Source organism: Gracilinanus agilis, chromosome 4, assembly GCF_016433145.1.
Source record: "Gracilinanus agilis isolate LMUSP501 chromosome 4, AgileGrace, whole genome shotgun sequence".
Lineage (NCBI taxonomy): Eukaryota > Metazoa > Chordata > Mammalia > Didelphimorphia > Didelphidae > Gracilinanus > Gracilinanus agilis.
In genome coordinates this window covers 167577280-167601414 of record NC_058133.1, presented here as the reverse complement: position 1 = coordinate 167601414, position 24135 = coordinate 167577280, and the positions used below count along the sequence as shown (strand labels likewise).

At 35.6% G+C, this 24135-nt stretch overlaps 1 protein-coding gene across 2 annotated transcripts in view; it reads right to left on the bottom strand.

Moving 5' to 3' along the window:
• The window catches only part of ASH1L (ASH1 like histone lysine methyltransferase), a 188957-nt gene that overhangs the window by 57086 nt on the left and 107736 nt on the right, over nucleotides 1–24135 (bottom strand). The window contains exons 7-9 of one of the 2 annotated variants that reach the window (XM_044676977.1): nucleotides 6858–6952; nucleotides 4948–4993; nucleotides 4656–4764 (exon numbers count right to left, since the gene is read on the bottom strand). In XM_044676977.1, the coding sequence (XP_044532912.1) occupies nucleotides 4656–4764; nucleotides 4948–4993; nucleotides 6858–6952 (250 nt within the window). The remainder of the gene's footprint in view (nucleotides 1–4655; nucleotides 4765–4947; nucleotides 4994–6857; nucleotides 6953–24135) is intronic. The other variant, XM_044676978.1, reaches the window with a different exon arrangement.

The window sequence follows — 24135 nt, the reverse complement described above, 5'->3', positions numbered from 1 at the left end:
CTAATTTAGATTTTCAACAAGAACTTGTAAGAAATGAATTGATAAAAATTGGAATAAACTAGAAGAATAAATAGCTTAGAAAATTGGTAAATCTTACCTGAGTTAAAGGACTCCTTGAAAATTAGTAAAGACCAAACAGAAACCAATGACTCCAAGAGACAGTAAGAAATAATGGGGGGGTGGGGAGGATAAAACATGAAGAAATAGGATAAAATATGATATATTTGCTATCAAAAACAAATGACCCAGAAAACAAATCAAGGAGACAAAACTTAATTAACATTGCAAACTATGATTTTTTTTTAAGAGAAAAAAAAATCCTGGGACACTCTCTTTCAAGAATTATAAATGAAAATTGCCAAGACCTATTAGAATAAGAGGGAAGTGAAACTAGAAAAAAAAATCTACTGATCAAAGAAGCACTAAAGAAAAAATATCCAGGAAATATAGTCAAAATCCAAAGCTTCCATATCAAAGAAAAAATACTGTTAATTAGTCAAAATCAAATACCAAGGATGAAGAGTCAGGTACACAGAAGACCTAGCAACTTCTTATATAAAGGAGAGACCTTAAAATTCATAAAATGTTCAAAAAGACCAAAAAAAAGGATTACAACTAAAATTAATTTACACTGAAAACCTAAGTATAATCCCATAATGAAAAAAATGTACTCTCAGTGGAATAGAGATCTTTAAGAACTACTGATAAAGGAGAACATTGCATACAACATCAATATTGTACAATGATCAACTGTGAATGATTTTACTATCAGCAATACAAGTATCCAAGGCAACTCCAAGGGACTCATGATGAAAAATGATATCTATTACCATAAAAGAAACGGATAGAGTCTGAATAGAGATTTGAAGTCTATCATTTTTTCACTTTATTTCCTTCATGAGTATTTTTTTTTTGTTGTAGTATATATTCTTTCACAACATGATGAATATGGAAGTAAGTATTATATGATAAAACATGTATAACCTAGATCATATTGCTTACAGCCTCAGGGAGGGGAGATGAATCTGAATGGCAAAATGTCAAAAAATGAATGTTAAAAAAAAAAAGGTCAAAGCAGCACTGCTGATAAAAAGATTGTAACTGGGTTGAAACTTTGCAACACAAGAGTCAAAAGAAACAAATAAAGTTAGTTAAATTTGAACAATTCAAAGAGGTTATAAGATATACAACATTCCAATGCTAACATTCTAATGAGGGGAGAAGAAATAAGTGTCCTTTCACAACATAATGAGGAAGTTAAATAAGACAGAGGACCTAAGGGAGATCAGTTTTGATCTAAAGAGTTTAAGAGGAGAAAGAAAAGGTAAGATAAAAGTATTGAAGGAAGAATTTGCTATTTCCCATGGGAAGCTATGTGACACTGTAGATAGTGTTGGTCCTGGAGTCAGGAAGACCTGAGTTCAAATCTGACCTCAGACATTTATTAGCTGTGGGAATCCAGGCAAGATATATAACCTCTGTCTGCCTCAGTTTCCTCAACTGTAGAATGAGGATGATAATAGCATCTACATGCCAGGGTTGTTGTGAAAAACAAATGAGATAATATTTGTAAAGTGCTTACATAATGCCTGGCATAGAGTGGGTGCTTAAATATTTGTTCCCATCCCCTTCCATTTCCAGAAGAAAGAATATTCAATTTCTGCCATTTATTACTCTTTTATCCTTAAACATATCACTTCATCTCTCTGGACCTTGTTTTTTTCCCCAATCTATGCCTGACATTTAGTAAGAACTTAATAAATGTTTGTTCCATTCATAACTTAAATGCATGAGAAATTTATAAACATAAGTGCTGGGCTGGGAGGAGTTGGCAACAGGGTAAACTGACTTCTTATCTGAATCAAAGTAAAGTTTAAAGCACACACACACACACACACACACACACTTACATGCATAGAGTACGGTGAGAAAATACATCAAACTCAATAAAGAAACTGGTGGGATGTGGGGAAGAGGAAGGAAGAGGAGAAAAAATAATACTGGAATAGTACCAAGGAGGAAACAAGTTACATGGAAAACAAACTTCTTGCCTTTGAAGGGAGATTAAAAGGGAAAAAATATGGAAATTTAAGGGACTGACCTCCAACTGTGTATAGGAATGTACTGAAATATTATTTACAGACAGAAATGACAAAAAATATGGTTTCAGAAAATCCTTGGAATTATAGATTGATAGAGTGAAGTGAGGAAAACCCAGGACAAATACAGTAAAGAAAAGCAAACCCGAAAGACTTAAGAATTCTATTGAAAGCAATGACCAAGAACTTCTTCAGAGGTACTATGAGGACCCTCAGAGGAGGGTGATCAGGATGGTAAAAAGGGGTGGACCTTAAGATCAAGCTATATAAGGACTTCTGAAAGAACTGGTAGGTTCAGTTTCAAGAAGACTTGGATGAGACTCGACAACTATCTTCAAGTGCTTGAAGGATTGTCATTTTGAAGAGAAATTATATTTATTCCTTTTTTGGCCACCCAGTACAGAATAAGGGAAGTTACTATCACTGGAGATTTCATGGAGAGGCTGGAGATTGAATATTTGTCAAGTATATTGAAAAGAGAATTCTTGTTTAGGCATAGGTTGGTATTGAAAAGAGAATTCTTGTTTAGGCATAGGTTGGACTAATGGTTTTTGAATTCCTTCTTTTAACTGAGATTCTAGGCTGGTCAAGCTTGTAAAGGAAAGAAAATTAATCCAGAGCAAAGACAATGGACTGGGAGAAAAGACAGAGAGGATATATATATATATCAAAGTACAATATTCCTTAATATTTTCCCCATTTATCTAATTAGATTGGTCTACTAGTTAGATATGGCCCAGAAACTTGCCATTAGACACTTCTACTTTCATGTCCTCTCTCATTTTATCTCCTTGCCTGGACTGTTGTTCTGATCCTGATCCAATTCCCTCCCCTTCTTTTCTTTCCCTTACCTTTCATCTTAGAATAAATACTGTGTATTGGTGCCAAGGGAGACACAGATTAAGCAATTGAGGTTAAATGACTTGCCCAGGTCCACAAAGCTAGGGTCTGAGGTCAAATTTGAACCCAGAACTGGACATCTCCAGGGTTGGCTCTCCATCCACTAAGCCACTTAGCTAACCTCTTTACCTTTTTCTTTTAGTCCAACATTTTCCAGGAGGTAACCTTTGCCACTCTATTCTACCACCACCCCACCATTAAAAAAATTAATTCAACAAACATTTATATTAAAAAGTTTTAAAAGTATGCTTGAATCTGCGCTCAAGAGTTCTCTCTCTCTGGATATAAAGAGCATTTGTAATCCTGGGTTATCTGGAACTGTCCCGGATCATTTTCTTAATCCAAAGTAGCTAAGTCTTTTACAGTTGATCATCATTACTTGTGTTCTCTTAACTTGGTATCAGTTCATATAAGTCTTCCCAGGTTTTTCTGGACCCTTTGTCTTTTCTTATAGCACAATAATATTACATCACAATTATATATTGCAATTTGTTCAGCCATTCCTCATAATGGGCATCCCTCAACTTCCAATTCTTTGCCATCATAAAAAATGCTGTTTTAAGTATAGGTCCTATTCCCTCCTCTTTGATCTTGTTGGGGTACAGACGTAATACTGCATCATATTAAAGAGTATGCAGTTTTATAGTCCATTGGGCACAGTTCCAAATTGTTCTCTGGAATGGCTGGAATAGTTCACAACCCTACCAACAGTGTATATATTTCCCACATTCCTTGATTTTTTTTTTTTTAAACCCATACCTTCCTCCTTAGAATCAATACTGTGTATTGGTTCCAAGGCAAGAATGTGGTGAGGGTAAAGGGGGTTAAGTGACTTGCCCAGGGTCACAAAGCTAAGAAGTATCTGAGGCCAGATTTGAACCCAACTCTAGGCCTGGCTCTTAATTCACTGAGATACCCAGCTGCCTCCTACATTCCTTCTAACATTCATTGTTTCTGATAGGCATGAGATAATACTTTGTTGTTCTCATTATTACAGGATCAGAAGAGATTTTAGAGATTTCAGAGACAGAACACTGAGCATAAAAAAGTGTCTTAATTACATGCTGATTAACCAAATAACCAAAACTAGGCTAGTGAAAGGAGCTTCTTACAGATGGACTATAATGAGATTTTTTTAATTCAGAATTTTAGGATTAACTAATCCAGCCTGGTAGGACCAAACCATTTCAGACATATGGTAACTGATATAATTTTTAAAGGTTGTAGTTAACACCAATTCTAAAATTTCCCTCTTTTTAACTAACCTAAAAGTATTCATTCTATAACTCCTGACGACAACAGTTTATACTCTACACACCAAGTATATTACTACTTGTATAAGTTTATAAGCTAATTTAACTTATTTCATTTAACTAACGATATGATATATTATGTATCTCATTTAATTTATATCTCAAAGTACTAGTCTCTTTTAGTTGTAGTAATAGTATGGCTAATGATAGATAGGTAGTTTGGGGGTCAAGAAGACTTGAGACAAGGATATTTCGTTTCTCTAAACTTGTTTTGAGGGATTATGATAGCAATTACTTTCAGGGTTGATATAAGACTCAAACGAAAAGATAATGTATGAAAAGTACTTTTCAAACTTTCATGCATTATATAAATGCCAGTCATAATGATGATGATAAATATTACCTGTTGAGGCAGTCATCCATACAACCCTTCCTATTGCCGTCATCTGGTTTTTTACAGTTGCAGGTGGTAGCCTCATAGCCAGAAAGAGGTTTGACATCAACATAGACATCTTGAGGAGGGAGCAAAGAGAAGTCTGTGAGTCAGGACAAAATATAATTTCTCAACATTAAGGCTATGGAAAAATAGGAGGGTGGGATGAGATGGAAGCAGAAAATAAAAGGGGACAGAAGTAGGTTAAGAACAAATGCAGACAAAAGTCATCAGAGTCCTTTGATAGTTACAAGTTACTCACTTGAACGGATTTTTTTGTATAGTGGGACATCTGGCTTTTTATATAGCTAGAAGAAGAAGAAAAGAAATGTCTTGATACAGCATTTAACTTCAAATGTCAGTTAGTAGCAACAATCACTACAAAGACAGGAAATTATCAGTAAACTCTTCTTATATGGAAATATTTTTAAAGAATTTCTGCATAGAATATGCTTGAAGGAAACACTTTCTGAAGTTTTTACTTTGGATAGGGGGAACCTTCACTAAAAGAGGGGGACAAAGAATTGGAATCACTAGAAGAAGCCAGAATTATGTAAAGAACTGAGTGGCATTTTGTCTGATAGCCTTAACCAGAACCTCAAGAATAAAGAGATATCAATATTCTCTTTGCCATCAGGGTGTGGGGAAAGGTAGGGTGAGGAAAGAGGCATGCAGAAGACTTCTACTGGATTAGTTGGGTGATCTAGGTGCATAGGATTATAGTAGATGACTGTAGGTATTCAGGCTCAGAACTGGGAGAAAGATCATTTCTCTTTCTAATTAAGTTAATTAAATTAATGAATTAGTGAATGAAAGGCCTGAAAAGGGAGCCCTCAACATTAAATATTTATCAATGCAACCAAGAATATACTAGAAGTCAGGTAGTCAGGTAACATTATACTATAGAGCAGTGATGCCAACCTCAAACAGAAAGAGATCCCTTTGGACATCATATTGACTCAGAAAACCTCGAATAAACATTATCTTCCTTATATTTTTATTCATTTTGTTAAACATTTCCCGATTACATTTTAATCTGGTAGGGTACACTCGGGAGTTTTGTTGCCAACACCTCTGCTGTAGAGGATAATATAAAAGTTTCTTAGCTCTAGTTGGAAAGGATTGAGATAGGGCCTGGAACTGCATAGGGAACTTTCCACAACTTAAAGAGTCCTAAGAAAACTGCTTAGAACACTGATAGGTTAACAGACTTGTCCAGTGTCAAAAAGTCAATGTCTACCAGAGGTAGAAATTGAAACCTGGTCTTCCCAGCTGTGAGGCCAGCTCTCTGTCCACTGTAACATGCTGACTCTCAAGTAAGAAAGGAAGATCATTAATCTACTGAGAATAAACCTACTATCATTTTTCTGTAAATGTGTTAAAACACTGATTTTCCTTAAGTGTTAAATGGCCTTCCAGTTATCATCTAATATAATGATTCTTTTAGAATCAAAAAGGGAAGTTGCTAAATAGCATACAGAAGGAAAAGTCAAGAGCTTTTGCCCCTTTAAGATTAAACTTTGATGGCATTTTGGTAAAGGCTGGGAGTATATCCAGCTCATTTGCATGGCTAGTCCTATTATCCCAAAGTTATTGCTCATTGTAAGAGCTGGGTCGAAGGCTGAAGCCTTATGTAAAAATTAGTGGTGAAAACTTTTCAATCAGAGAAAGAAGGAAAAAAAACTTCCTATTTTTAGTTTTTCATGTTATTTAAAGTTTTTTTTTTCAATTTAAGTGTTAAATACTTTCTTCCAATGCCTTAGTAGAATAATCTTAGTTTGCAAGTGAATAACAAATTCCACATTTCTGGGGAAAAGCCAACAAAAATAAGGCCTAAAATTTCTTCATCCTGTTGGCAGTACATCCAAATTCTCTTGAGACCTGCCTCATAGAGGATCTTTGCAAAACAGTCTTGCTACCAAAATAAAAGTCAAAGGCTGTATTAGAGAAGGGTTGATTTGGGAACCCAGGTCCTATCATCATTTCTTAATTAAAAGCTAAAGGCAAATAGGCTAAGTTAAAAAATGAGTACAAATTCATTTTCCTCATTCTTTAATCTTCAGAGACTTTTCTCAATAAGTGCTAAAATGAGAATTAAAAGGTAAGGGACAAAGGCTTTAATTTTTCTCTTTCTACACAAGAATAAAATCCAAAGAATCATGTTCTTTGTACCTGATTGTGTTTCCACTGCCAGAGGATGTCATAGGGAAGCTGAAAGTCAATTCTCTTTTGTCTGAGATACTTTCCTGAAACATAAGCATCATGAACTTTAACATTTATGTAATAGTTATATAGCAACCATAATGGAAAAGGAGAAAATTCATAATTCTATCTATGCATATTATTAGTACATAACCCATTTTAAATCTAAGCTACTTTACTTTTGAGTAAATGAGGTATGACAAATGAATTTACACTAATTTTGATTTCACTTTATAGAAAATAATTAGGCAAACCTGTAGCAAAATTAAAATGATATAATGTACTCTACAGTGTAGGGACAGGACATGTGATTTCACTGAAAGAGGGAACTCTCAGGTTAGAATTAAAGTCCTATCAAAGAAGGTTGGTATCTTCTTTGAAACTTTTAGTCTCATGGCAATGTCTAGGACACTGAAAAGTTAAGTGACTTGTCCAGAGTCACACTCCTGATCCATGTCAGAGGTCCTTCTAGGTTTAAAGCCAGCTCTCTACTATGCACACTGCCTCTCTAATGGACCCAAAGTCAAATAAAAAGAATTTTTATATTAACAACCACTTTTGATCATGTAAACTACTTCTCTTAATTAGTCTGCATAACTGACAAGTGACTATACAAAAAGAATTTCAAAGAACTTTCTATATTTGAAGCTCTAGCGTTCAGATTAGTTGTGCATCCTCTTAAAAGAATCACAGCTGCCTGAGGTTGATAGTGCAACAGCACAAGCGACTGAGAGAAATCATTAAGAAGGTGCCTCTCGCTAGCAAAGAAACGGAATTCATTTTTGGGAAAAGATGAGGAACCAAAGTTGAACTTAGCCATTTAAAAGCTAAATCTGAAATTAACATTTAAACTTCTGACTATTCCAATTAGACTCCACAGTTGTTATCCCCAATAGCCACAAAGAGATATAAACCTTTTATTTTCTAAAGTAATATGCTTTTTTTTAAAAATTTTTTTTAAACCCTTAACTTCTGTGTATTGACTTATAGGTGGAAGATTGGTAAGGGTAGGCAATGGGGGTCAAGTGACTTGACCAGGGTCACACAGCTGGGAAGTGTCTGAGGCCAGATTTGAACCTAGGACCTCCTGTCTCTAGGCCTGGCTCTCAATCCACTGAGCTACCCAGCTGCCCCCTGTAATATGCTTTTTCTGGGAAAACATCCATGCCTCATTCAAACTCAGTCTATTATTTTGAGTTCCCAGTATGAAATCCTGAATTTTATTAAGAAGAAGGTGCAACAAGTTGCCATGGTTGTTTTTACAGGTTAATAAACTTCCTATCATTTTTCGCATCCCTCTTCCACACAATGGGGATGGAGTAGGGAAAGGATGGTGATGAATTAGTTTTTACTTTCTTTTCTGAGGTTCTGAAAATGGAGCTAGCTGACTTGTTTCCAAAATGAAGGATACATCTTAGGTGTCCTACTTGATCAAACTTGGTACAGTGAAGAAGTAAATAAGAGTACTTGGCCTGGAGTTGGGAACACTTGAGTTGAAATCTAACACTCACAAGCTGTGCAATCCTGGACAAGTCACTTAACCACTGTCTACCTCAGTTTCCTCATCTCTAAAATCAGAATAATAACCTACTTCTCAGAGTAGTTATGAGAACTAATTATTTTTTTAATTTAAATTTAAAATTTTTTTCCCATGGTTAGATGATTCTAGTTGTCTCCCTCCCTCTTCCCTCTCCCCTTCTGGAGTTGGTAAGCAATTCCACCGGGTTATACATATATTATCACTCAAAACCTATTCCCAATATAATTCATTTTTGTAATAATCTTTTAAAACCAAAACCCCAAATCAGATAGCCATAAAAACAAATGATAAATCATGTTTTCTTCTGGATTTCTACTCCTACAGTTCCTTCTCTCGATGTGGATAGCATTCTTTCTCATAAGTCCCTCAGAATTGTCCTGGATCATTGCATTGCTTTTAGTGGCAAAGTCAATTATATTTGATCATCCCACAATGTTTCAGTTACTGTGTATAATGTTCTCCTGGTTCTGCTTATTTCACTCCATATCAGTTCATGTAGGTCTTTCCAGTTCTTACAAAAGTTCCTTACAGTATAATAGTATTCCATCACCATCATATACCACAGTTTGTTCAGCCATTCCCCTATTAAGGGACATCTTCTCATTTTCCAATTTTTGGCCACTACAAAAAGCGCAGCTATAAATATTTTTGTACAAACAGATTCTTTCCCATTTTAAAAAACCTCTTTGGTTTATACCTAATACTTGCATTGCTAGGTCAAAAGACATGTGTTCTTTTAAAGCCCTTTGGGCATAATTCCAAATTGCCTACCAAAATAGTTGGATCAATTTACAACACCACCAGCAATACATCAGTGTCCCAATTTTACCATATCCCCTCCAACATTTATCATTTTCCTTTGCTGTCATATTGGCCAGACTGCTAGGTGGAAGGGAGCACCTCAGAGATGTTTTGATTTGCATTTCTCTAACCAGCAGGGATTTAGAACACTTTATTATATAATTATTTATATTTTGATTTCTTCATCTATTCATAACTCTTGACCATTTGTCAAATGCAGAATGATTTGATTTCTTAGAAATTTGACTTAGTTCTTTGTATATTTGAGAAATTAGACCTTTTTCAGAGAATTCTGTTATAAAATATTTTTCACAGTTTTTTGCTTCCCTTCTACTTTTGGTTGCATTGGTTTTGTTTATACAAACCCTTTTAAATTTAATATAATCAAAATTATTCATTTTATCTTATAATTTTTTTTATCTCTTGCTTGGTCTTAAGTTCTCATCTCCATAGATCTGACAGGTATACTATTCTTTATATTTACATTATATACCCATTTTGAACTTATCTTGGTATAGATCAGTGATAGTGAACCTATGGCACAGGTGCCAAAGATGACACACAGAGCATTCTTTGTGAGCACTCAGCTACCCTTCCTCTCCCTCTCCACTGTGCCTGATGACATTTACATCAGCAGCACCACTGCCCAGCAGTCCAAAGGGAGCACATGGGGGTAAGGCTGGAGGCTCACAGGCAGCAGAGCTGGAGGGGAGCAGAGTGCTTGGGTCACTTCTTTCCCTCTCTATACTCATTGAGGACATTCCTCACTTCACACACCCCTCCATCCAGCAGCCCAATGGGAGTGCTTTCTCCTCCCCTATATGGGGTAAGGGGGTGGGGGCATATCCAGCATGTGTGGCGGAGGGACAGAGCACACTGTGTGTGTGTGGGCAGGCACAGCATTTGGTCTGGGGGTGGGATGGGTGGGCAGGACCTGGCATACCTTCTCTAAAAGGTTCACCATCATTGGTATTGGGCGTGAGCTATTGATCTAAATCTAATTTTTGCCATAATATTTTCCAATTTTCCCAACAGTTTTTGTCAAATAGTGGGCTCTTATTCCCAAAGCTGGGATCTTTAGGTTTATTGAAAACTGCTGAGGTCATTTACCCCTAGTCTATTCCACTGATCCACCCTTCTATCTCTTAGCCAGTATCATATTGTTGATGATCACTGCTTTAAAGTACAGTTTAAGATCTGGTATTGCTAGGCTCCCATCATTCACATTTTTCCCCCTGTTATTTCCCTTGACATTCTTGATCTTTTGTTCTTCCAGATGAACTTTGTTATTTTTTTCTAATTCTGTAAAATAGTCTTTTGGTAGCTTGATAGCTACAGCACCAAATAAGTAAATTCAGATAGTACTGTTGTTTTTATTATGTTAGCTCATCCTACCTGTGAGCAATAAATGTTTTTCCAATTGTTTAGATCTAGTTTTAGTTGTGTAGAAAGTGTTTTGTAATTGTGTCCATACAATTCCTATATTTGTCTTGGTAGATAGACTCCCAAATATTTCATATTGTCTAGTGATTTTAAATGGAGTTTCTCTTTCTAACCTTTGCTGCTGAATTTTTGTTGGAAACATATAGAAATGCTGATGATTTGTATAAGTTTATTTTATATCCTGCTATTTTGTTGAAGTTATTATTTTCATTAGCTCTTTGGTTGATTTTCTAGGATTCTCTAAGTATACCATCATCCACAAAGAATGAAAGTTTAGTTTCCTCATTGCCTAACTTTAATTCCTTCAATTTTTTTCCTCTTTAATTGCCACAGCTAACCTTTTTAGTAAAATATTAAATAACAGTAGTGATAATGGGTATCCTTGCTTCACTCCTGATCTTATTGGGAAGGCTTCTAACTTATCCCCACTTCAAATGATACTTGCTGATGGCTTTAAATAAATACTACTTATTATTTTGAGGAAAGGTCCTTTTATTCCTATGCTTTCTAGTGTTTTCAATAGGAATGGGTGTTGTATTTTGTCAAAGGCTTTTACTGTGGCTATTGAGATAATCAAGTGATTTCTATTAGTTTGATTACTGATATAGTTAACTATGAGGATAGTTTTCCTAATTATGAATCACCCTTGCAATTTCTGGTCATAGTGAATAATCCTTGTAATATACTGATGTAATCTCTTTGCTAGTATTTTATTTAAGATTTTTGCATCTATGTTCGTTAAAGAGATTAGTCTATAATTTCCTTGCTCTGTTTTTGGTCTTCCTAGCTCAGGTGTCAGTATCATATTTGTTTCATAAGAATTTGATAAGACTCCTCCTTTGCTTATTTTGTCAAATAGTTTGCATAGTATTGGGATTACTTGTTCTTTAAATATTTGATGGAATTCACTTGTGAACCCATCTGGCCCTGGGGTTTTTTCCCTGGGGAATTCATTGATGGCTTATTCAATTTCTTTTTCTGAGATGGGATTATTTAAATATTCCATTTCCTCTTTTGTTAATCTAGGCAATTTAAATTTTTTAAAATATTAATCCATTTCACCTAGTTTGTCATATAATTGGGCAAAATAGCTCCTAATAATTGCATTGATTTTCTCTTCATTAGAGGTCAAATCACCTTTTCATTTTTGATACAGGTAATTTGATTCTCTTCTTTTTAAATCAAATTAACCAATACTTTATCTATTTTATTGTTTTATCAAAGAATCAGTTCCTAGACTTATTAGTTCAATAGTTATTTTGTTTTCAATTTTAATAATTTCTCTTTTGATTTTTAGTATTTCCAATTTTTTCTTTACCTAGGGATTTTTAATTTTTTCTTTTTCTAGTTTTTTTAGTTACATGACCAACTGAGCTGGGAAAGAGAAAACCAGGGAAATTTCTACATAAAATCTTTGCTGTTCAATCAGGTACCAAAGGAAATAAAAAAGGAGAATGAGAATAGCATGAAGAGGACTCATTATGGACCATAATGTGAGATAAAGCTTAGATAAAACTTTACTTTTAAGAGAATTTCTGACATTAACTTAGCTTTTTAATTAGGAATGGTTCTTTAGAATTATCTTTATTGGATTAGGTCACTTCTAATAGGTGCTCAACTATAATATCATTTTATAAAAACTAAGTAATATGGTAGAGTGGGATAGAGGACCTTTCTTGGGGTCAGGAAGATTTGGGTCCAGGCCTGATTCTTGCACATAGTGATAGTGAACATAGGCAAATCATTTAACCTTTCTGTCCTTAAAACTTAAGAGAAGATTTCATCAGTAGAGGGGTGTTTTCACAATGCCAGTTTTATATGGTGATAAATTTACATGCCCAGACCCCCCCCTCCAAAATCATCATGACTCTTAACATTTTGTATAGCTATACAGCTAAATAAAGGCATTTTGACTTTTTTGCCTTTCCCTTTAAAATTATGAATTTCTTATGCAAAAGGATACTGCCTTCTCAGTGCTATGACACATCTACAAAGTAATAACATTTAGGACAGGGTCATATGTACAGCAGATAGTCAAGAGCTATTTGCTAATGTCAACTTGTAAAGTTTAGATTGACGAATATAGTTAAGAGTTTTAATCACTGGAATTAATATTTATGGATCAGATTTGAATTTCATTATATAGGCGATAGAGTTTGTAAAAGCTTAGGTAACCTAATTTTAAGGGCTACAAATTGGTTCTGTCTCTTAAGGGAAATAAGATGGATGGAAGATGATTCACTTTGATCTGGAGATGCTTTGTCCAGCACTGGATCTCTCAGGTATTTAGTATCTGGCATCAGTTTGCTGAGGATATTGAATAACTCCGTGTCTTTCCCATTACTATGGGTCCTCTTGGAAAGTCAGTGTGATTAAACAAAATGTATAATCCATCATTTATCTTTCTTATAAACCAAATCACATCTTAGTTTAGTTGAATTATTATTTTTGGTACCCAACATAATCTGTTACTTTTTCAACTGTTTAACCCAAATTTTAGGTTTTCCTTTCTTACATAGTTGATCGGGAATCGTATTTTACTTCTCATTTGTACCACTTATTTGGCACATAATATACTACTTTGTATTGTGAGTTAACTGTTAAATGTATGTCTTACCTCCCTAATTAACCCATCGACTACCAAAAGATATGAGTTTTTATACTATTTTGGATCCCGTATAAGGTCTAATAGTACTTTGCAAGTAATAATAGCTAACATTTATATAACATTTTAAGGTATGAGAAGATTTTTATATATATTAACTTGCTTGAGCCTCAGAACTCTGAATCATCTCCAATTTACAGATGAGGAAAATATGGTTTAGAGAGGTAAAGTAACATGCCTAGGGTCTCACAAGCTAGTGATTCTAATTGATTTACTATCCTACTTTCAAAAGTAGTTGTTCTGGGGGCAGCTGGGTAGCTCAGTGGCTTGAGAGCCAGGCCTAGAGACGGGAGGTCCTAGGTTCAAATCTGGCCTCAGACACTTCCCAGCCCTGGGCAAGTCACTTGACCCCCATTGCCTACTCTTACCACTCTTCTGCCTTGGAGTCAATAAACAGTATTGACTCTAAGATGGAAGGTAAGGGTTTAAAAAAAAAAAAAGTAGTTGTTCTAACTTCCTCTATCAGAACTACAATGGCACCCCCTTCCCTGTAAACTCTCAGTTGATGATATCACTTCATACTTCACTGAAAAAATGGAAATCATTCATTGAGAGTTCCCCCTTTCACTTTCCCCCATCATTCAGACATCTTCCATTATCCTCTCTCTTACTCCAGTTATCAGATGAAGAGGTGACTTTTCCCTTTTCAAAATTGCCCACAAACATGCCCAACTCTCTCCCATTCTTAAAGGTCCTAATAATTCCTGGCTGATTACCTTTCTGTTGTTTTTCCTCCTCTTCATGGCTCAAACTTTTTTTAAGCTTTATTATTTTTATTTATTAATTTTTATTTTTTGAAAAATTTCCCATGGTTACATGATTCATGTTCTTACTCTCCCCTCCACCTACCCACCCCCACTCCCCCCGTAGCTGACATGCATTTCCATTGGTTTTTACATGTGTCATCTATCAAGACCTATATCCATATTATTGATAGTTGCACTGGGGTGGTCATTTAGTCTACATCCCAAATCATATCCGTATCAACTCATGTGTTCAAGCAGTTGTTTTTCTTCTGTGTTTCTACTGCCATAGTTCTTCCTCTGAATGTGGGTAGCGTTCTTTCTCATAAGTCCCTCAGAACTGTACCGGATCATTGCATTGCTGCTAGTAGAGAAGTCCATTACATTTGATTTTACCATAGCATATCAGTCTCTGTGTGCAATGTTCTCCTAGTTCTGCTCCTTTCACTCTGCATCAATTCCAGTTCACATGGAATTCTGCCAATTCTTTATTCCTTTGAGCACAATAGTATTCCATCACCAGCAGATACCACAATTTGTTCAGCCATTCCCCAATTGAAGGGCATACCCCTCATGTTCCAGTTTTTTGCCACTACAAAAAGTGCAGCTATAAATATTTTTGTACATGTCTTTTTCCTTACAATCTCTCTGGGATATAAACCCAGCAGTGGTATGGCTGGATCTAAGGGCAGACAGTCTTTTAGCGCCCTTTGGACATAGTTCCAAATTGCCATCCAGAATGGTTAGATCAATTCACAACTCCACCAGCAATGCATCAATGTCCCAATTTTGCCACATCCCCTCCAACATTCATTACTCTCCCCTGCTGTCATGTTAATGGCTCAAACTTTTTAAGAAAGCCATCTACTATCAATACCTCCACTTCTCCTCTTATTCCCTTTCATATCTTCTGCAGTCTGGCTTCTAATCTAATTATTCAACTGAAATCTTCTTCTCTAAGGTTATCAATGATCTCTCAATTGCCAAACCTGTCTTTTCTCAAACTTCATCCTTCTTGATTTTCTATAACAATCAACTTCCTACAGGATTCTGTTTCTAGACTTTTGTGATCGTTTCTCTCCAGCACTTAGCATTGTGCCTGGCCATATAGTAGGTTCTTAATAAATGTTTTTACTGGCTGACTGGTTATTTTATCTCTCTGACTGTTCCATTTCATTCTTTATTGCTGGTTTTTCATCAACATCAAGTCTACTAAATACAGGTATTCCCATATAGATTCCACTAAATGTGAGTGTTCTAAGGCTCATTTTTTTTTTTCATTTATACAATCTCGCTCAACCTTATTAGCTCCCATGAATTAAACGATTATTGCTATGGGTGATCCCCAGATCTTTATGTCTACTTCTAGTTTATCTCCTGAGCTACAAGTCATATCACTGACTTTTGGATATCTCAAACTCAACGTATCTAAAACAGAGCTTTAAAAAATCCTTCCCACCACCAGGCACATCTTCTCCTTTTCTAAACTTCCCTATTATTGCCAAGAACATTACCTCTCAGGCACTCGGATATTTAACTTGGTATCATACTTGACCCTTTATCCTACATATCCAATCTGCTGCCAAATTTTGTTGTTTCTACCATAACATCTCTCCTACATGCCACTTCATAAAACTGACTATTCATATACCTAACTCAGTTCAATCCCTCTATAACTAGCCTAGATTATTACAATTGCCTTGAAAATGGTGCTTCCCTGCCTTAAATCTTCTTCCATTCCAATCATTCCTATACTTAGATGCCAGGGTGATTATCTACAAGTGTAGGTTGGATTATATCATCTCCCTGCTTAAGGAGTTAGTTCCATGGAGTCTCTAATATTTCCACAATCAAATATAAAGTTCTCTGTTTGGCATTTAAAGCTCTTCACAACTTGGCCCTTTCCACCTTAGTCCATCTTGTTACACATCATTCCCCTCCATGCACTTGGATCTAGCTACACTGCCCTGGCCTACCTCAGTTCCAATATGACTTTCTATTTGCCATTTCTATTTCTGTCTGTCCTTTTTTTGTATATCCAATACTCAGCACAGTGCTTGGCATATAATGAACACTTAATAAATGCTTATTGACTGACTTGTGTCTGAAGCAGTATGTGAACGCATATCTTTATGACTCCCAAGTACAAAGATTTGTCTACCATACCAAGCTGACTTGCTGAATGTATAATTAATGCATAAGTGGATTTGGTACCAAAATAAGGTATGCATGAAGAGTTTAGAAATAAGAGCAGAGCTACCCTTTAATGCTGTAGCTAATGTAAAGTATATAAGATAAATCATAAGTTAATTTCCTAGGAAATTTCCAAAAAGTTAGATGTATAAATATGGCTGATGAAATTAACATATCATTCATAACAGAATATTATGTTATTTTGCTGAAATGAAACAAATATAATTGATTCTAATAAGTTTAACATAAATTAATGTCATAAGTGGTAAGGAATATTGAAAAAAGATAGCAACAAATTTGTCAGTCTTCCTTCTCATTCATTCAATCAATAAGGACTTATTATGTACTTATTGTCAGACACTGTGCTAACTGCAGAGGATACAGAGAAATCTCTGCCATTAAGAAGATCCTGGGGGCTGCTGGGTGGTTCAGTGGATTGAGAGACTGGCCTAGAGATGGGAGGTCCTAGGTTCAAATCTGGCCTCAGCCACTTCCTAGCTGTGTAACCCTGGGTCAGATACTTAACTCCTATTGCCTGGCCTTTACCACTCTTTTGCCTTAGAACCAATATAAAGATTCTAAGATGGAAGGTAAGGGTTAAAAACAAAAAAGAAGAAAATCACAATCTAAGGAGGAACACAATCTATAAATAATTAGGTACATACAAGATACATGGAAAGTAGATGGAAGGTAATCTCAGAAATGGGAATGTTAGCAATTTGAGGGAATGAGAAAGACACCTGCAAAAGGTGGGGTTTGAGTTAATTTCTGAGGGAACCTAGGGAAACTAAGAGGCAGAGATGAAGAGGAAGAACATTCTAGTCATGGTGGGACATCCAGGGCAAAGATTGGAGATGGTAGCTGAAGACCTGCAAAGTGACTGGTATGGCTTTCTTTATATAACATGTGGAGGGTATGAGAAACCTGGAATGGTAAGAAGAGGCCAAGTTGTTGTTTAAAGGGGAGAGATTATCTCTGCTAAATGTTAATATTCTGGATACTAAAAATATGTATTCCATTTTAGGACAGGGATAATATCCCAAAGTCTACCACTACTTTAGATTATTTGACTTCCCATGCTCTGATGCCATGATCACTAAGCAATGTCTTAAACTGATTTAGTTTCCTAGGTATATTAATATTGGGAAAATGGTGTCTTGGATATTAGACAAAAATATTCTGGTTGGCATAAGTGTATATATTCTCTTTTTATATAGGTTGATATTCTGGTTTATGAATTATGGCACTGTTTTTGTGAATATGACTTCCTTTCTCCGAAGTTAGTTAATTTTGGGTAAACTAATAAAAGCAAGTTCCTCAAATTCTAAAGTTTGGGATTAGACAATAGATCTGCCAAGGTAGAAAATACAGCATAAAAGTCCTTACCTGAAAATCTTATTAACAACAAAAATCTGATTTAAATTCAACAGATATTTATTAAGTGCCCACTATACCCAAGACCTGGTATTAGGGAATAAAGAGGCAAAAATGAGGTGAAGGAGCTTAAATTCTACAAAAGACAAGGTACTTTAGAAAGTTCCCCAAGACACCACTTCCAGAACTTAAGGCAAGTGTGACAGAAATGAGAAGAAAACAAAAGTAATTAACAACATGTCTGCCCATATCTTTCTGTGAGACAATCATTTATGAGATCATTACTTTAAAGTAATCTTACTGAGACACAAGGATTTTGTAAGGCAAGGATTCTTATTCTGGGTATCTTGCCCACTGTTCAGTTAGAGATACTGCTCTATTCCTAAACCATTTGGATTTAAGTGAATCCCTCCAGGTATCTTTTGAGCAATTTGGGACTTTATTCTAAGATTTAGGCCCGGCAATCTCCCATCTTGGATCAAAATGGTAATAATCGAAATGGTCATGTTTTCCTTTAGAGCTGGTCTCTTAAAGTAGTACTTATTTTTAAAGCACTATTTATCCTTAGTAGGTTCCAGGAAATAGCTAAATCTTCTGGGACTCAGCTTTCACTTCTATGACCTCACTAGGTTAAAACAAAAGGCTCTTTCAGAAGAACTCTGGCATTAAGCCCAGACATTATGGAACTCTCTTATACTTATTAAGTAGGCACTAGTAAAGTTTTCTAGCAGTGAATTAAACCATGTAACTCTATTCTATAGTTAAATCACTCTCCAGCTATCCAATACAGAAAAATTGAACAAGCCTAATCTTTATTACAGGTCTTGTTTGTGTCTGATGCTTCAAAGCTGCTGCCAGTGTGATGTTCCCAGAGGACTAAAGGGGACAGAATAACTGAAATGCACATAAATTAAAAGTCCTACAGATAAGTGAGAATTAGAAGTTCTAGGGACTTTATAGAGCAAAGGACCTTGTTAAAGATCAGGCCATTATAGAAAACATATATGTTTAAAATCATTAAATCACTTATTTTACTTGGTCTACAAAATTAGTATTTTCTTGACCTTGTTAATTACTGCTATATCACTCCATATCAATGGCAAATATCTCCACCTTCCTCCACTGGCTCCTAGCAAAAATAGTGGAAAAAGAACTTTTCCTGAGTCATATGTAGGGTTCAAATACTGCCTGATTCTTACTAGGTGTGAGACTTTGGGAAAATAATTTAATCTCTCTGGGCCTCAGTTTCCTCTTCTATAAAATGAGAAGGGTGGTCTGTGAGGTCCCTTACAGTTATAGTTTTATGATCCTATTAAATACATTTAAATAATTGCATTCTAGAAAGCATGTCATGAAATGGACATAAAGTTGGAGGGGAGAAGGATGGCTTTAAGGCCTGCCATTTAGTTCTGAGTATGCTTTTTTTGATTTCTTTAATTAGGGCAAGAGGCCAGTGCTTATTACCAAAGGGCATATAAACTCAATGGATAAATAGAGACCCTGTAGGGAAAGGCATTACTTGGCAGGTATCCTTCCAACAATAGATCCTTATTCTCTTGTTGTGCTATCTATTGCTATGGGGAGAACTGCTAGGGCTGTGAGTTTTCTCTCAAACATTCTGTGTTCTCTTTTGCACTCTCAACACTCAAGGAAACAAAGGTCAAGAAAATAATTTTATATTCCATGTGAGACTGCAATATACTAGGTATTAAATTTCTGGGGATGCTTCAGAGTTTCCAGGTGGTAAATTTAACTTATATTCATACCTCATTAATTCCTCTGGTCCCCTTATTACTACTCACCTGGCTATAGGTAATGTGATAATTTTCTGCATATATATATCCTTCATACTGCTGCCAGGTTAATGTCTCTTATGCAAAAATGTGATCAGATAACTTTTTTGTATCAAAATCTTCAGTGGTTTCCAACTGCCTTCTAAATAAAGTTCAAATGCCTTTGTCTGGTATTCAAGATCCATTAAAATCTAAACTTTTCCTATTTTACTGCCATCTCTGTCCCAACCCCTACTTAGTGGACAGGAAGGTAACCTTCTATCTCTCAGGTTCAAAATCTTTGACTCCATTGTTTCTCTCATCCCACATATCCAGCCAGTTGCCAAAACATTGCCTCTTTTTTACTTCTGCAATATCTCTAGCATCTGGCCCTTTTCCCACTCACAAGCTACCCCCTTATTTCAGATCTTTATCATCTCTCACCTATACTTAGTATTTATCCTAAGGCAGAAGGTAAGGGTTTTAAAGGAAAAAGTTACAAAGAAGCTGCTAACTTGGATTGGGACAGAACATTTTCCTACCTGGTAGGGAACTAGAGATTTCCAAGATTTCCAAGAGAAAACAGGTGAAGAGATTTAGGAAACCTATCATAAGCCTGACCCAGAGGTATGAAATAGTGAGGAGGGACTTCAATTATCCAGCCTTTCCACAGGTGGAAGCATACCTTAGTGGAAATAAAATACCTTCTAGAAAAGCAAGGGAGAACCTATGGCACACATACCAAAAAGGGCACCCAGAGCACTCTCTGTGGGCATGTATGCCCCCTTCCTAGTTCATTACTAGAAAGGCAGAGGGGCTCCAGGATGGAGCTACTCCTTTCCCCCCCCTTCAAAATGCCTGATGACATTTTTTTACATCACCTGCCCCACTGACCAGCAGCCCAATGGGAACATACATTGACCTCCCCTTTTCCACCCTGGGTAAGGACATTCCTCATTTCACCTACTCCTCTGCCCAGCAGTCCAATGGGAGTGCTTTCTCCCTCTCTTGTGTGAGGTAAGGTGGAGCAGAGCGTGTCAGCACTGGGGCAGGGGCATGGCATGTAGTCTCTAAAAGGTTCACTATCACTATTCTAAAGTGTGTGATAAAAGTAGATGAAATCTAGGTATTATCTGGCATATTCTCTAGATTTTTGGAAAGACTCAAAGAAAAGATAGCCAAGGAAGGATGTAAAATCCTTAAGAATTAAATTCTAAAAGCACATCTTTCATCTGCATTACTTTTATTTTCTTAAACTTAAAGCTTTTGTAAGAATGGCAGCTCTCCTAAGAGGAATATGTTTTTGACTACAATCTTCAATCCATATAACTAAAAGTTGGTTCATTTACATAACTATAATACTTATTTCTTCCTTGTAGCTGTTTGCAAACCACAAAAAGTTGATGCAACTTTGCATTTTTCTTTTATTTTAACTGCAAGTTTTATAAAATATGTTATAGTTTATAGTTTATAAAATATGTTAAAGCATGCCAACATATGCCATAGATTTAGGCATTCCAACATTTCATCCTATTTTAGAGTTATGAGAACATTCATGCCATTTAATCACATCTAATTTTTGTTTGATGTAATAACAAGACTCTTTTTTTGTGTTGGTGGTATTTCCATCTGAAAAAAATTTTTCCATTTTTAAAAAAAATTAACATAACTACTGCTAATACAGTATACTGCAACACATCATATCCATACACAAGAGGCAAGTGCAGAAGAATGATATCACAACTGTTTTCAAGTACTACATTAACTGAATCTTTTCTTACATTAAACAATAACATGGTATCATTTTAATAATATGTACTGAATCTAATTATGTCTCATTAAAATTTGCATCAAATCACAACCTAGCTATATATTATAGTTGAGATACACCTTTCAGGTATGGGTTGGATTAGATGGTTACTTTTCAAATCTGAATTCTGAGATTCTGAAGGACAACTACAATAATATTGGCAGACACTTTGAATATGTGTGTCTTTCTGTTTTAAGCCTTGTTAACTGATAATCACAGATTTCATGAGATAAATCTATTTTGGTAGTTTTACCAATCAAATAATCTTACATAATCTTAATTTATACAGAGGAGACATTTTATTGGAAAGGCTTTCAGATTCAATTTTCATTCCCTTCCCAGCACCTACTTCTGACCTTCTGGATGTAACTGGAGTCTCATTTAGAAATATCCATCAGTCTTCTACACCTTCTTATTGTGGAACAGCCTTCTAATATGTTGACTGCTTCTCTGGCTGGCAAGTTCTTCTGGCTTTGTTTTTGACCTTCCTGACTTTGGCACCATGGTCCTGCATGGGTACATTCTCCTTGCACACCCCTTCCCTCCCTTTTTTTTCATATGTTATTTACCTCCCACTAAAGAGTAGTCTCTTTGAGGGTAGAGATTATCTTTCTTTCTGCTTATTTTTGTGTCCCCAGCACTAAGCACAGTTCCTGGCATATAGCAAATGTTTAATGAATGGCAGGCCATGTCTTTAACTGAATCAAGTCCCCCAATTCCCTTTTAAAATCTTTCCTTCTATCTTAGAATCAATACTATGTATTGGTTCTAAGACATAAGAGTGATAAGGGCTAGGCAATGGGGGTTAAGTAACTTGCCCAGAGTTGCATGGCTATGTCTCAGGCCAGATTCCAGGCCTGGCACTCTACCCATTGAGCCATCTAGCTACCCATAAATGCTATTTTAGAAAATAAGTAACAAATATGAAGATGAATCTTTTACTTCTTAAACTTTTCTCACCTCTTTGATTGTGAAGATTTAGTTGTCCACAAAATATCTGCAAATAAAAAAAATCCTGCCTATTTTCTTTTCATTTTTAAAGGATACTCTCAATATATGGACAATAAATTCAGTCATAATATTATTTTTAAAGAATAGCCTTTTAAATATTTGAAGATAGCTATCATTTAGTTTCTTTTTAACTCCTCTTTCAGATAGAAAAAAACCCACAATTAAAAAAAATTCATCTTCTGGCAAGGCTTCCATTTTACCATCTTTTGGGCATGGTTCAGTATACTAGTGTATTCCTTAACATGTAACAACACTTTAGATGTGTTTTAAATAGTACTGAGAACAAAAGGATAATAATTTCCACAATTTGGAGAATTACTTCAATGGATCAATGATTTCATCAATGTGGACAATTCTTCCAGAATTGAACCCATCTATGTCTTCTTATTATGTATTATAACTTTAGACTATGTCCTTCAAGAAATCCTACACAATGTGCTAAATGGGTTGGGGGTGGTGATGAAAGGGCTTCCTTTAGATTTCTTCACATCATGCTGATGGAAATGTAATTGGGATTGGGGGGTGGGAGTGGGGGGTTAGAGGTTTGGGTGATACTGTCATCTATCCCTTGCTCTACCTACATAATCAGTTGGCCTCTACTGGTCATATTATCTCTCTCTGAAAAGATCTTTTATATTGTTTTTCATGAATATTCTTTTTTGCCAATAGCCTACAGTCTACTTGTGTTAACCAAATGCCTATGACTCTTTTGAATGATCTGTAATGTTAATATTTCAGAAACTTTGGTAGTCTATGACTTGCAATCATACAGCTTTATTGGAACACCAATGTTTAAAAAGAATAAGTCTTCATTTAGGGAAGAAATTTGGAATTATTAAAGCACTATACACTTTCTTTTTTAAAACTTAATTTTATTCTTTTTCAATGAACATTTATTCTCTTCCACCTCCAAACCCACCTCATAGCAAAAACAAAAAGAAAAAAAAAACAGTCACACTGGCCACATCTGAAAATATAAGTCTCATTTTGCATCTTTTCACCACTTTGTCCAGAGATGGTTAGAATGCTTCATCATTAACCAATCATTGATAAGAATTCTAAAGTCTAAATCTAAATATTTGCCTTTATAATGTCATTCCCATTATGTAAACTGTTCTTGTTCTGTTTTACTTCATGCAAGTTTTTTTCCCAGATCTATCTGAAACTATCTCTTAGGTCATTTCTTAGGGCACAGTAATATTCTGCTACATTCATATTCTATAATTTGGTCAACTATTTTCTAATTGATGAGTACCCTTTACTTCCTAGTTCTTTGCCACTAGGGGAAAAATTTTTTTTTGGTACATTCTTTTCCTTTGAATTCTTTGGGTTCTTTTCCTTTGAATCTCTGTTACAGGCCTATGTATGTTTTCTTTGGAATTGTAGAAGCATTATCTTAATCTTTTCCTCATGCGTTTTATTTATTCCCCCCCCCCCATCATGCATTTAAATATAGTTTTCCCTTTAAAGATATTGAGACACTATTACAGAGGTGGTGTGGTAAAGGGACTAAGAGCTCAGACTATTGCTATTACCAACTCATCACTTGAGAACAAAGTAATCAGAACAAGTTGGTAGATTGTTGGCAGCTTCCTTTAGACCAGTGGTTCCCATACTTTTTTGGCCTATCGCCCCCTTTCCAGAAAAAATATTACTTAGCTCCCTGGAAATTAATTAAAAAAAATTTTTTTTAAACCCTTGTACTTCGGTGTATTGTTTCATAGGTGGAAGAGTGGTAAGGGTGGGCAATGGGGGTTAAGTGACTTGCCCAGGGTCACACAGCTGGGAAGTGGCTGAGGCCGGGTTTGAACCTAGGACCTCCTGTCTCTAGGCCTGACTCTCACTCCACTGAGCTACCCAGCTGCCCCCTTTAAAAATTTTTAATAGCAATTAATA